Raw genomic sequence first — 14,315 nt, forward strand, 5'->3', positions numbered from 1 at the left:
TTCAGACAGCTGCTACCCGTGACTTGTAAATAGATTAAGCCCCCATGCTCCCCCTCTCCCCCTTTTTTTTCTTTTTTCTGCCTTTGTATTTGATGTTATGCTTTTGAAACTGATATTATCCTAGATAAAGTACTATGTTCTATCCGTCTGTCTTTCAATGTTATATGAGATACTTAAAGTGTGGTTCCTGTGGAAATAAGCCTCGGCTTTCTAGGATCTCCTTTTAGTTGACCTTGTACCAGTGATTTGTACTGTCATGAAACTGTACTTTTTTCTATTGCAAACTTCTAATAAATTCTTCAATCAATCAATGACTCTTTGAAATTAACAATGGGATCCGGTTCGCAGTAGGGAGCCGTTCCTTTTTTTTATGAGGGGGGAGTAAATTCTTTACTACAAAAATGTACTTAAAGTTATACCATGTAACTTTTTTTATAAAACAAATCTTAAAATTGTCCTAACTGTTAAATCGCTAAAGTTTTAGAACACCCACTCCGTTATTTTCAGCTTCTAAAGCCTTCTCTTTATATGTTTTCTATGATCCTGACCGGGGCCCGGTTTTCGCGGAAAAATTACGTCATCATACACTACCGGCCAATCACAGCGAGGGTTATACACTGCCGGCCAATCACAGCGCATCTTGAAGTGGGTATCACAATGGGGCGGCCATATTTGTAGGCGCCCGTGTGTCTCTATACTTGGGTGAAGGAGTCCGTTTCTCCGGAATGCCTGAACGCACAGGAACCAGGGACCCCTCTAAAGATAGATCTCGGCGAGGTGGAGGCAGACGCGGGGGTGAATTTGAAAATAGCAGATCTACAAGCTCACAATTGTGAACTTGTAGATCGTCTATTTTCTAAGTGATTTGTAATTATAATCAAAATCTACAAAGTAACTACATAATATGTAGTTACTATATTATAGTAACTAAAATTTGTCTTATTTTTTATTTAATTTTTTCAATTTCCAGAAAAGTTCCAGTTTTGGACATAAAAGATTACCACACGACAGTCTCGATAATGCGGGAGCTGTCTTTCCTAGCTGATTTGCAGTGGTGGAAAGTCATTGATTGATTGAATTGATTGAAGAATGTATAAGAAGTTTGCATAGGAAAAAGGTACAGTTTCATGACAGTACAAACAAGGTCAACTAAAAGGAGATCCTAGTAAGCTTTTCTTATTTACACAAGAACCACTTTATGTATCTCATATAAGAAACTAAACTCAAGTACTGTACTTATTTAAAAGGGCTATTAAAATACTAGACAAAAAACCAAACTCCTATCACCACTGTAACATTCTGGAAAAGTATCACCTCCTCAGCTTTGAAAATGTTAGGAAATTTAAAAATGCATGTCTAATATATAAGTGCCTTAATGGTCTGGCTCCCCCTCTTCTTATGGAATTCATCCATAAGAGGAGGGACATTGGACGCAGTACTAGGTCAATATCCAGGGGAGACTGTGACATTGATTCTAGAAAAACTACCTTTGGTAAAAACGTTCTCTCCATAATGGAGAGATCCCCACATTCGGTGCTTTTAAAGGGCAGTTGAAGCAATGGCTAAAACACTCACAAACCACCTATAAGAAAATAATTGATGCCTGTACGAATTTCTATGGTCTTTACATAGTATAGTAGTATGTATGTATATTTTTAATGATCCTTTTTCTAATATAGGGTTCATATAGGGTTAATATAGGTATGTGTTTTTGTTTACAGGTGGAATAGTATAGTATTTGTATGTATGTGTTTTAAATGCCTTCTCCTGATGTAAGGTTACTGTTGTTGGTATGTATCGTTTTGTTTTCATGTGGGGACTACGGATGAAATCTAGCATTGTTGCTAAATCCGGTGTATTTACATTGCATCTATGTAGTGTTCAGTAATATGCATTGTCCCGTCTAAATAAATAAATAAACAAATAAACAAACTTGAGTACAATGTTGAGGTATCTGTACTTTACTTGAGTATTTCCAATTTCCAATACTTTTACTTCTGCTCCACTACATCTCGGAGGCAAATATTGTACTTGTACTCCACTACACTACCTGAGAACTTTAGTTACTTTGTAGATTTTTATTATTATTGCTGAACACACAGTACACAGTACATAACCCACTTCAGCCCTATATACATTTCAGCCATTTGAAAATAGGCGATCTACAAGCTCACAATGTGTTGCGATGTGACGCATTGTGAGCTTGTAGATCTGCTAGTTTCTAAAAATGTTATACATTTTAAAACTTGAAAAGGGACATTCTGCACAATGAGTACTATGTATATTGTGATACCAATACCTTTGTACTTTTATTCAATACATTTTTGAATTACAAACATTTATACATTTCTACAGTATTGATACTTCCACAGTAAGTAAGGAATCAAGAGTACTTTTTCCACTACTGCTGATTTGTTGGGCTGGCAGGTGTGGGCATCACACAAAAAACACCATGAACCTGCAGTTGAAGAATGATTTGTTCTGAGCCTTCGCCTGCTTTTTCAAAAACAACCCTTTCAACTTCATCCTATTCACAATGTGTCTTATTTGTGTTCTTCTCTTGTCTACAGCTCCGTGACAATGTTTGTAACCTCCTCAATCAAAAACAAGGCTCACGCCTTCTTTAGCGTATGAAGTGGCGTCTATTAAAACAGAAAATAAAAGGGAGGGAAGAATAATAATAAAACACGCTAATAGTCAGTCTGTCAGATGTGCCCGTCGTACTGTAAAAGAAACAAAAATAAACGTAACCGGGATTTGAATATCTAACATTTGAGGGCTGACAGAGATAGGGGGAGATCAAAGCGATGCGAGGTGCGCCGGCGGTGGGGGCACAAACACATATTTTAATAAGTGAGGGGAATGGTTTTCTAAACCAGCGCGTTATGTTCATGTGTTTTGTGTGCGGAGGGGGGAGGGGGAGGGTGTCAGCCAAGTGAAATACATCAAAACTTAGCTAATGAGGGTTGGGTTGGAGATGCATGAAATATTGATATATATATATATTTTTTTACCTTGGAATGATATGGCTCCAGTTAAGTTCAGTTCCTCTGTAAGGTATGCATAAAATAATTGAGGAAGAGCTAATGGCTCGTTTTGACCACGACAGGGTTATAATTAACCCATAACTTTCTATAACCTGAAACCTTCCAGAACTTTTCTGTGATGGTTTACTTCACCATTATAACCACAACCACCCCTCAAGGGGGGGGGGGGGGGGGGGGGGGGGGGGTAAGCAAAAAAAAAGAAAAGCTTTGCCAATGCCAAGCTCTGTGCGACAGACATATGGACGCAGGAACAAACAAACACACAAAGCCAGATGTAGGAGCGGTTAGCACCGCTCGAACAAGAAGATATCAGGTCTCCGACAGGCCGGGTAGCCAAACCAGGGCCCGCAAACTTTGTTCATAGCCATTTGGAATGGGATCGGAGAAATCAAACGTATACGTCCAGATCACATGGCCCTAGAGATGATGAGTATCGATTTGTATGGGTTTTGGACAAAATCTGTAGTAGGCTAGTAGAAAAAGAGTGCGTTTGAAGAAAACAGAAAATGGAAATCGGCACAAATGGAGTAAGTAGTATATGATCTTAATTCTATCACTTGCCCTGTATGCCTTGAAATAAATTAACACCAAGATATGAACCCTTTTTTCTTGAGTTTTATTCAACTTCAGGATCTTCTGTAATGTACAGGTGTTTGGTATTGTCCCTTATATAATATTCTGTTGTTACAGTAGACCGTTATGCCTTTCATTTAGAAAATAAGAAAATAAATACTGTTTTCTTAACGCAAACTTCTGAAATGACTGGTTTGACCCTGTTTCAATAACCAGAGAATATTCTAGTTTGTCGCATTCAAGTATATCATGTTTGTTTAAAAAAATAAAAATAAACATTAACAGGAGTCTCAAATGAGTCAAATAAAACAAGACCAAGACAGAGCAATTGCACCATTACATGGCACGTACCAAATATAATATCATGGCAATATTACTTACTTATCATACATACATCCAATACTTATAAATTCACTTTATCTCCATACCAATATTCACATATTAAAACTACCAAGTAACGACGCTATATACTGTATATACACACACGCACACTGTGCTGAAAATATTATTATGGATTAGACAAATGATTAATCCGGAGGAACAAATGCTTCCAAGTTGCTCTCCTGTCGTACCCATTAATAATACATTTTGTTACAAATATGGCATAAAAATATGCTTTCAAGAAAAAAAAAAAGAAAAGAAAAAAAAAACAAGAAATCATGCCATTTCATTGCTGTCAGGCAGAAACCTTCTATCTCCATATTACCTTTATGTTTGTTCGTATTTTAAGGCCCTCCTTTGGCATACAAGGGTGTTGCTCAAAAGGAGCAAAAATAGCAGTTCAACAAGCTTGAGCTTCTAGATTGGCTATTTTTGCTTATTTTTCAAATAACTACACTGGATCCACCTTTCTTTTTTTTTTACATTTCCTGAAAAGCAACTGTTTTGGACATAAAAGGTTTCCACCCAACAGTGCCGATTTGCTCCTGAGTGGGTATAAGTGCAATGTACAATACGTTCACCTTCATTCCTAAAAAAGTGTTGCAGTTAAAGGATACATGGTGGAAAAACTGGTGTAGTGACTTTGGCCTTTAGCCTAACCTATGCTTTGGCCAAAGCGTTGTGCGTTTGCATGTCTTTTTTGTTGTTGAAAACACAACATTATTTTTCTTTCTTTCGCCGAAGCATAAATTATGCCTTAGTGTGATTGTTTAGCTGTGGAGGTCATCAGTGAGAACATTGGACATGAACTTGAACAAGGGCTGGGCAATATATCGATATCGTGATGCGAGACTAGATATCGAAAAGGATCTTTGGATAACGTTATTTGTGATATGACATAAGTGTTGATTTCCCTGGTTATAATCACTTAAGCCCTATTTTATAATATATTTTTTTGTATTTATATGCTATATAAAAATTGTCCAAAATGTTTGGTCGCAATGCAACACGTGGTGAGCCGAAAATCTCGACTAATAAAATGACAATTCCAAAAAATCGTGTTATCGTCAAAATACGATATTATGGTCACAATGTCGGTATGGAGGAATTTTGGTGAAAAAAATATTGTAATCTTTGCTTTATTTGTCCATTTGATCCTTGGGGGCTGCGTAGTAGTGGTGGTCCTGCCCAGAGCGTGTTCAGATCATGTAGTTCTTCTTCAGGACCTCCAGGTAGTCCTGTGTGGCCCTGCTGACGGGGTCCAGCTCCACGCCACAGGCAGAGCCCACTGGGGACACGCGGGTCGGACTGCCCTCCAACTCTGCTCTCCCTGATGGGGACCACAGAGGGAGAGAGAGAGACTAAAGTTAACCAGCGGTGTAACGATACATTTTATAGCAATATGATACGCATCACGATACATGATTGCCGATATGATACATGGACGATATCGGTTAATTCATGTGATTCAGTGATTTAAAATCGATATAGTAACAATTTAGCAAATCATTCAAATCTGTGTGAAACAAGTCAATTGTGCAGGTTTTCCAAGAGAAAAATCTATAATTATGGATATAAATAAGTAAACACTTGTGATTCTCTAGCAAATACATGGACATAATATTTCAACACATATGGACCCGGTTAGGGTCCCGCATCTTGACATGAACACATAGTGTAGATTACACACATTTATCAATAGACCAAGAGTAGCTATATGGAATGGAAAAGTAATTAGACCCCTCTTTTTCATTCTTCTTCTTAAAATTGATAAATACAAGGCACAAATACCTAGTTTCCATACAATCAATTATTTACATTGCAAACGATATCGATACCGATTAGCTGCATTGTAAAATGATATGATACAAAGCCAAACTAGGGGGTCCTCAGAGAGGGTTCTACTTGAACCCTAGTGTCCATATTCTGTGAACTTTAGCCAGAAACAGCATATCTACAAGCTCACAACGTCTCACAGTTGTAGATCGGCTATTTTCGACAAAGAGCTTTGGTGTAGAGGAGAAAATGAGCAGACTAAGTACATAGTGAAAGGTCAAGTTTATTAAGTATTGACGGTTCAAGTGCTTAAATATGGAATCTATGAAAAGGTTGTGGGGGTCCCTGTTTCATCTCTCTCCCAACTATTCATCAGATCATTGCAAATTAAAATCGATTCAGTTACTATATCGTTTCACCCCCATTAACCACATCAACTCTAGCATCCCTGTTCCCAAGAACAGACCCCTAGTGTCAATGAAGTACAGTATATCGTTGCTGCCGCGCAGAAACCTCTAATCTTCATATTTTAACTTTTTGAGGGGTGGTAACCGCTATGTCCGTAGTACGAGACTGACATCACACAAGACTAACGTCATTGAAAGTACGCAGAAACCGACATCACCACATGTACAACTGATGTCACGGACAGATTGAAATTTAACACCACAAGGGTACAGATGGAACCAAATGGACTAGTGGTCCATGAATTTGTACCACCCACTGATATTAAGCAGAATCCTAGGAAATCGTTTATGAACAGTTAAAATCAGTTTCAGCCTCGGCTTACAAGGGCTTGTAAATGTGTCTTTTCTCTGTTCTGCTTCGTTACTTGTTGTTGGGTGTGTATGTGTGTTGGAGAGGAGTGTTCGTTCGCTTCACGCTGGTTGCAACAACCTCACTTTTTTTTTTGCGTTTCGTGATTAAAATATACTGACCAAGAATGACAGGATTATCGATTACTTTTCTATATAGAGATTCATTTTATTAACTGCCCCGCCCCCCTAGGGTATTTCTTTCCCCTGCTCCACCTGAGCGCCCCCTTCTGGTAAGTTGAGATATCAAAGATCACACTCACCCTGAGCCAGTTCCCTTGATATGTTTCTCTCCAGTTCACTCCGCATCTGGAGGAGGAGGACACAATCACAAACATGGAGTTATTTGTGAATTTATAAGTAAAGACATTAAAAAAAAAAAAAAAAGGAAAAAGGGAAAGCTGTGCTGTTAACCCATTTAGACCGGGAACGCATAATTACGCATTATTTTATGCTTTAACTAGTAAAAAATAGTAGATATACAAGCTCACAGCTCTCAACATGTTTAGTTCCAAAGACTCCCAGAAGCCAAATTTGAGTTACAAATGTTCGCTTAAAAAATGCACATATTCATTTTTGTTTAAGATTTGCACACATTTTCACGACTTTTCAAAAATAGCAGATCTACAAGCTCGCAGCACGGCACCAAGTGCCGTGCTGTGAGCTTGTATATCTGCTATTTTTCAATAGCTAAAGTATAAAATAATTGCAGGCCTAAATGGGTAAAATAAACATGTAAACAATTCAACACAGACAGAGATATTTTTGTCACAAACACAACACAAGTCATACTGTGTTAACATTAATTCCAGTAGTCTTTTTTGCTGACACCTACTGGTCATTGCCTTACCCACTCGTGCCTAAACCTAAAGTATTTTCTTTACTATTTTGAAAAACATGTTACAATTGTTCAAATAGCTGATCTGCAAGCTCACAACGTGTCGATGTACGGTAGATCGTCTATTTTCCTTATTTTAAAAAGGTTGTCAAAATAGTAAAAAAAAATGCCAAACAAGTTTACGCATAAGGGTTAAGGCAAGATAGGGCTCACAAACAGTATTTATTAACATTAAAATACATAAATACATTTCCAGTGTGGATTTTGGTGGAATAGTTGGTTGTTCTTAAAAACATAGCCTACCAAGGAAAGATTATATAAAGAATTACTTTTGTTTAATTGGAAAAACATAGTATGACTTTAATGACTAAAATTGTAAATATTTTACAGCAGACATTTACAGAAGAAACAAAAACACTGCATGAAAAGCAGAGGTACGACGGAGAACACAGAACAACACGGGAGGCATGCAAGCTCTGTGTTTCTGCATGGGAGCATGCAAGCAATCTGTGGTGAAAAGTAACCAAGTACATTTACTCGAGTACTGTACTACCAGCAGGGGTTTTCAAAGTGGGTGACGGGGCACCCTGGGGTGCCGTGGCGGCAGCACAGGGGTGCTGTGAGATGAATTGATAATACTAGAGGTTCGCGGCCCTTCGGGCCGCTCACATCTAGAGATCGCGCCTGCTTTGCAGGCGCTCACAGCTACGTTGCAGCAGTGATCCACCCACATCCATCCATCCATCCACATCCATCCATCCATCCACGCATCCGTCCATCCATCCATCCATCCATCCATCCATCCATCCATCCATCCATCCATCCACATCCATCCATCCATCCATCCATCCATCCATCCACATCCATCCATCCATCCATGCATCCATCCATCCACATACATGCATCCATCCACATCCATCCATCCATCCATCCACATCCATCCATGCATCCATCCATCCATCCATCCATCCATCCACATCCATCCACATCTATCCATCCATCCATCCATCCATCCATCCATCCACATCCATCCACCCATCCACATCCATCCATCCATCCACATCCATCCACATCCATCCATCCATCCATCCACATCCATCCACATCCATCCATCCATCCATCCATCCATCCATCCACATCCATCCATCCATTCATCCACATCATCCATCCATCCATCCACATCCATCCATCCATCCACATCCATCCACATCCATCCATCCATCCATCCATCCATCCATTCACATCCATCCATCCATCCATGCATCCACATCCATCCATCCATCCATCCATCCATCCATCCATCCACTTACTTTACTGTACTCTACTGTACCTTACTGTACTGTACTTTAATGTACTCTACTGTACCTTACTGTACTGTACTTTAATGTACTCTACTGTACCTTACTATACCTTACTGTACTGTACCTTACTGTACAATTAAAAACAACTATTAAGGATAATTTTAAATCTTCAGTCAGTTCTAACCAAAATAGCCATTATCTCAATGTTTTCCTTGCTAAATTTTGCCATAAATATAAGGTGCCAGGAGTGAAAAGGCACCCGGGTTAACCCCACCCGGAGCAAAAAAGATTTGGGAACCCCTGACTTACAGTAAGTACACCTTTGAGGTGTTTTTAGGAGTATTTCCAATTTTCAATACTTTTACTTCTACCCCACTAAACCTTAGAGGAAAATATTGTACTTTTTTTAGTTACTTTGTAGATTTTGATCATTAATACAAAACAAACATTAACGACTTCAGCCATATATATTGTATATCGGCCATTTGGAAATGTTCAAGCTCACAACGTGTTGCATTGCAACACATTGTGAGCTTGTAGATCTGCTGCAAAAGATTTACATACATTTTATACATGAAATGGGACTTTCTACAATAATGATGAGTATTTTTTACTTTTGGTACTTATGGATATTTTACAATTTACCTCATATACTTTTACTCAAGTACTTTTTGAATACAGGACTTTTACTTGTAACAGAGTATTTCTAAATTGTGGTATTGTCACTTTTCTAACAAATGTGAGTACCTTTCCCACCACTGTCTGCAAGCAATGCATCAGTGCAGTGTTTCTGCAGGACACGGGAGCTACATAAAAATACACTGAATGAATGCCAGGACGGACAGTGAGGACACAGGAACGAGAGTAAATTGAGAAAATAAATGAAAGGTTCAGTGTATTGTGCACCGTATTAGTGTTTTTTTTGTGTGGTCTGAAGGAGGTCCAATTCAGTAAACGTCAACCAAACTGCAGCAGATGTGTCACACAGCATCACAAAGTCAAACAGAGACATCAAAGGGGTTTAGAAGAAATCTGGATTATCCAGCATCAGTATGATGTGATACAACTTGAAGTATATGCAACTATCTAGTTCACGTTCTACTGTAACTCATCAAATTCCAAAACATACCACCATTCAGGCTAATTTATACTTTCCCGCACGTCTCTTTCAGGGCTCGAGAGTCGAGACTAAGGGACTCCCGACGCCCCGGGGACGTAAAAATATGTATTTGGGACGCAAATGAATCTCTCCTGGACATAGATGATTTTTTGCACTGAACGTGCGCATATCACTGTCACTACATAAACGGTGCGCAGCTACTGGAAGCATGAAACACACAGAAACTAAATATGATGTTAACAGAGTGGTTAAAAAGTTACCACAGGCAGTGTTATCATCCTTTTCAGGTAGAGCTTAACACGCTGCGCTATTTGAAGAGGTTAATTTACACAGCAGAAAGAGGCGGAGAACGGACCCAGTTTTACCGTAATTTCTCCAACAGTCGTGCATAGTTCTTTAACGTACAGTATATGACACATACACTAACTCACACCAGCAAACTGACTGACAATCAGATTTTTAGTAGCCACAAATGATACTGATGACAGTATGAAAATAGGATTGCCAAGCCAATTTCACAGGCATTATTATTTATAATAATAATAGTCTACATAATAATAATAATATAATAATATACATTAATTCATGAATTTATATACTGGGATTTTTTTTAAATATTTTTGGGGGTTTGGATTACATTCATTTGGGGACGGTTAAATTTGTATTTTGGGACGGCCCTGGGACGTTGGTCAAAAAGGTTAGTCTGGAGCCCTGGTCTCTTTCACCCCTGCATCAGAGACACTTTTCAAGTGAAAAAGGAGTTGAAGTCTACGCTTATTGAATGCGTGGTGTGACACATTTTAAGTCAAATTTCTAATACATCTACAAGCTACACGTCACTCACAATATGAGCTTGTAGCATCTCTGAAGCGAGGAGGTGAATCGGCTGAGGTTGTTACCAAGGTTCACGCCCCCCAGTCACTGCGTCAGACCCAAGGCTCCTCGCTTGACCGGAGCTGAGCCGAGGCCATGCCCAACACGGAAGTGCTTCTCTCGCTGTTTTGGTGACGTTTCATTATTGACAAAACCATGACGGAGGCGCGCCTTCTCAGGCGACCTTGAGCCACGTGAGACACCTCCGAGCGAGCAGTAGCGAGCGAGTCGCCGTGTCGAGCATTGCGAATGTCGCGTAAGCCGACTCAGCGCCGTTAGAAGTTGTAAACCAGGGGGCCAGAATAGTAAATCTTCGTCCCCCTTGTGCACAGATTCGTTGCTCCCAAGCTCCAAACGAGGGGCGTGAACTTTGGTAACAACCCCAGCCGATTCCACTCCTCGCATCTCTTGAATCGTGAATCTGCAACTCATCAAACCTCAAGAAAGGATGGCAAATCGGGACTGTACGCACCTAATAGAATGGCCACCGAGTGTAAACAGCTACATTTTAATTACAAAACTTCACAAAAACTATGCCTGAACCTAACCTCACAGAAATGTTGCCTAAACCTAACCTCAAAAGCCGGGCCACCTGGGCTAAACACCGGGAAAAGAGACTCTCCCATGAGGCCAGCGGGGGGTGGAGAGGGGAAGGGGTTCAAACAAAACAGTCCAATCAGCCAATCACAGGCAGGGAGCTACACACAGCCTACACACCTTGGTTATGAGTCTGGCTGAAGGGACGAGAGGTGAGAGAGAGACTTTTTAGCTAGAAGCTGAAGGAGTGAGAAATAGAGAGGGCGTTAAAGGGTTAAAAGTCCCGCCACCATAACAGAGAGAGAGAGAGAAGAAAATATTAGGCCCGAAGACTGAAGTTGGATTTATACTGAGTGGTACGACAGTGTCCCACGCCATACATAGCAGATCTACAAGATCAGAACGAACACGTCGCATCACGCTCCTTGTGAGCTGTGTAGATCTGCTACAGTATGTTTGGCATAGGACTAGGGACGGGCGATATGGAAAGATATTGTAACTAGGGCATTCACCAAATATTCGAATATCAAAATCACTATTCGACGTTGTTCACCGAAGTCGAATATTCGTTTTTTTGTTTTGTTTTTTCTTTTTAAAAAATATATAGTTTATAAAGCTTGGCTAGATAGGAAGTCATAAGAATGAGTTGTCAATGCCCCTGGTGGATGAATTTGTTAATACCCTATACCAGGGGTTCTCAAACCTTTTTAGGCCGTGACCCCCAAAATAAACATATATGAACTGGGGACCCCCACCCTGACAAGCACTTGGAATTGTAGGTATTAATGTGACTCGGTTCCACAGATAAACATTGTGAAAATAGCAGATCTACATGCTTGCAACGCGAGGCGTTGTGAGCAGGTAGATCTGCTATTTTCACAATGTTCGCCTCTTGCTTACTAAATATTTGACAGTTTGGCCAATCCTGTCGAATATTCGACTATTCGAATATTTTGAGGTCGATCGAATAATTCGAATACTAAAAAATCACTATTCGTGAATGCCCTAATAATTTGTAACACAATACTGTTCAGCAAGTTACCCTGGCCAGGTAGTCCTCCACGGAGCTGTTGTGTCCCTCAGACATGGGGCTGAGCAGGCCCAGGCTCCTGTTGAGGGGTCCCTGCGAGGCCCCGTACCCCGTGGGGGAGCCCCCCAGACAGCTCATGTCTCCTCCTCCTCCTCCCAGGCTGCTGCTGAACAGAGCCTTGGTGCGCTGGCGCTCGTTCAGCAGCTTGGCGTTGGCGTCCGACAGGCGGGTGTTTGACCTGCGGGACGGCGAACAACACAGGTAGGGCTGTCACGATATGACATTTTACATGACGATTAATTGTCGCTCAAATAATTGGCGATTAACGATTTAATTGCGTTTTTTCGTTGACAATGACATTTTTGTTTGGCTTGTAGGCTTTGAAGTTGCACATGGTCGATATGACACATAACCTAAATATACAAAGAAATGACAGGCATATTTTACAACTTTATACTTAAAAAATAACATTGATAGTGGAAATAGCCGATCTACAAGCTCACAACGCGTCGCATCGCGGCGCGTTGTGAGCTTGCAGATCTGCTATTTCCACTACTTTTTAAAAGTGTTTGAAACTATATTAACATTTCTCAACATGGAAACGATTATGACGATTATGCTAAATAATCTCGATTACCTCAAATAATTGCGATTAGACGATTATGTAATAATTGTGACAGCCCTAAACACAGGTTTAATCGTTTTAGTCAACCACTCAAACAACACAGAACCATTAGTTAGTCCAGCGGTTCTCAACCTTTTCAGGCCGCGACCCCCAAAATAATTACATTTTAACTGGGGAGCCCGACACCCTGACGAGCGCTAAGAGTTGAGGAATTACATTTTGTATAACACGGTTCTATTGTGAAAATAGCATTGGCAGAACTATCTATTACAAGGCTCTGCCCCATAGGAGAAGATTTGCATCAAAAGAAATCTGGGTAGTTTTGAACTACCCTAAACTACATGAAGATTTAGTAGTATCAAATAGGGCAGGCGTTTTCAAAGTGGGTGACGGTGACGGCAGTCCAGGGGTGCCGCGAGATCATTTGATAATATTTGGAATTTATTTGGACGCTTGAAAAAATATTTAGTATCATTTAAAACCTGAAGTACAAAGTTATTTTCAGTCAGTTTTAACCAAAATGGCTATTATCTCAATGTTTTCCTCGCAACATAATCACTAAAATATCGTCACTGTCGGGCAGAAACCTCGTATCTCCAAGTTTCAAATGTGTTTGTCTTTTGGTAAAGCAAAGCACTGCTTCATCCAACAAGACAGTCGCACAAAACTAGTGAAAACAGCCAATCTACAAGCACACGTTGTGTGCTTGTAGATTGGTTGTTTTCACTAGTTTAGAACATTTTTTAGATGATCAATACAAAACGAACTTTTGGACATACAAAGTTTCCACCCGACAACGACGATATGCTATAAATAGGCTATAAGGTGCTGGGAATGAAAATTATATTGTAGGGGTGCCTCAGATTAAAAAAATATTTATGGGGTGCCCTGAGAAAAACGTTTGGGAGCCCCTGAAATAGGGAATAAGCGGACCCCACTGATCTAAAGGGTGTGGTGTGGTGTGGTGTGGTGTGCCCTCACCGCTCCAGTTTGGCAGCCAGTGACTTGCGGGTGCGCAGCTCGTCGGTGTAGAGGCTGCGGTATCGCTCCAGCTCGGTGCGGGTGCTGTCCCTCTGGCTGAGGCTGTCGTGCTGCGTGGTGCGGGTGCGCAGCAGCTCCGTCTCCAGCTCCCGGATCCTCTGCTCCAGACCGGAGCGCATGTTGGACTCGTTGGCCGACTTCAGCTGGTCCAGAGCCTCTTGGGAGGCAGCCTGCGTCTGGCGTAGGGAATAGTTACAAATACGTTTTTAAAAAGATATATTCAAAGAAGAAGAAGAAAAAAAGAAATCACGATTTTTCAAAAATAGCAGCAAGCTTGTATACATGCTATTTTTCAATAGTTAAAGCATTAAATAATTCTAAGCCTATAAATGGGTTCATTGAAACTTGTTATGGACCC

General features: G+C 40.3%; 1 protein-coding gene across 1 annotated transcript in view; it reads right to left on the reverse strand.

Moving 5' to 3' along the window:
- Positions 1-3,756: 3,756 nt before the first annotated feature.
- The window catches only part of ankrd26 (ankyrin repeat domain containing 26), a 70,818-nt gene continuing 60,259 nt past the window's right edge, over positions 3,757-14,315 (reverse strand). The window contains exons 41-44 of the mRNA XM_080737285.1: positions 13,898-14,133; positions 12,304-12,529; positions 6,856-6,901; positions 3,757-5,331 (exon numbers count right to left, since the gene is read on the reverse strand). Of these exons, the coding sequence (XP_080593411.1) occupies positions 5,201-5,331; positions 6,856-6,901; positions 12,304-12,529; positions 13,898-14,133 (639 nt within the window). The 3' untranslated portion in view covers positions 3,757-5,200. The remainder of the gene's footprint in view (positions 5,332-6,855; positions 6,902-12,303; positions 12,530-13,897; positions 14,134-14,315) is intronic.

Source organism: Nannobrachium achirus (genome assembly GCF_963921795.1).
Source record: "Nannobrachium achirus genome assembly, chromosome: 11".
In the NCBI taxonomy this organism is placed as follows: Eukaryota; Metazoa; Chordata; class Actinopteri; order Myctophiformes; family Myctophidae; genus Nannobrachium; species Nannobrachium achirus.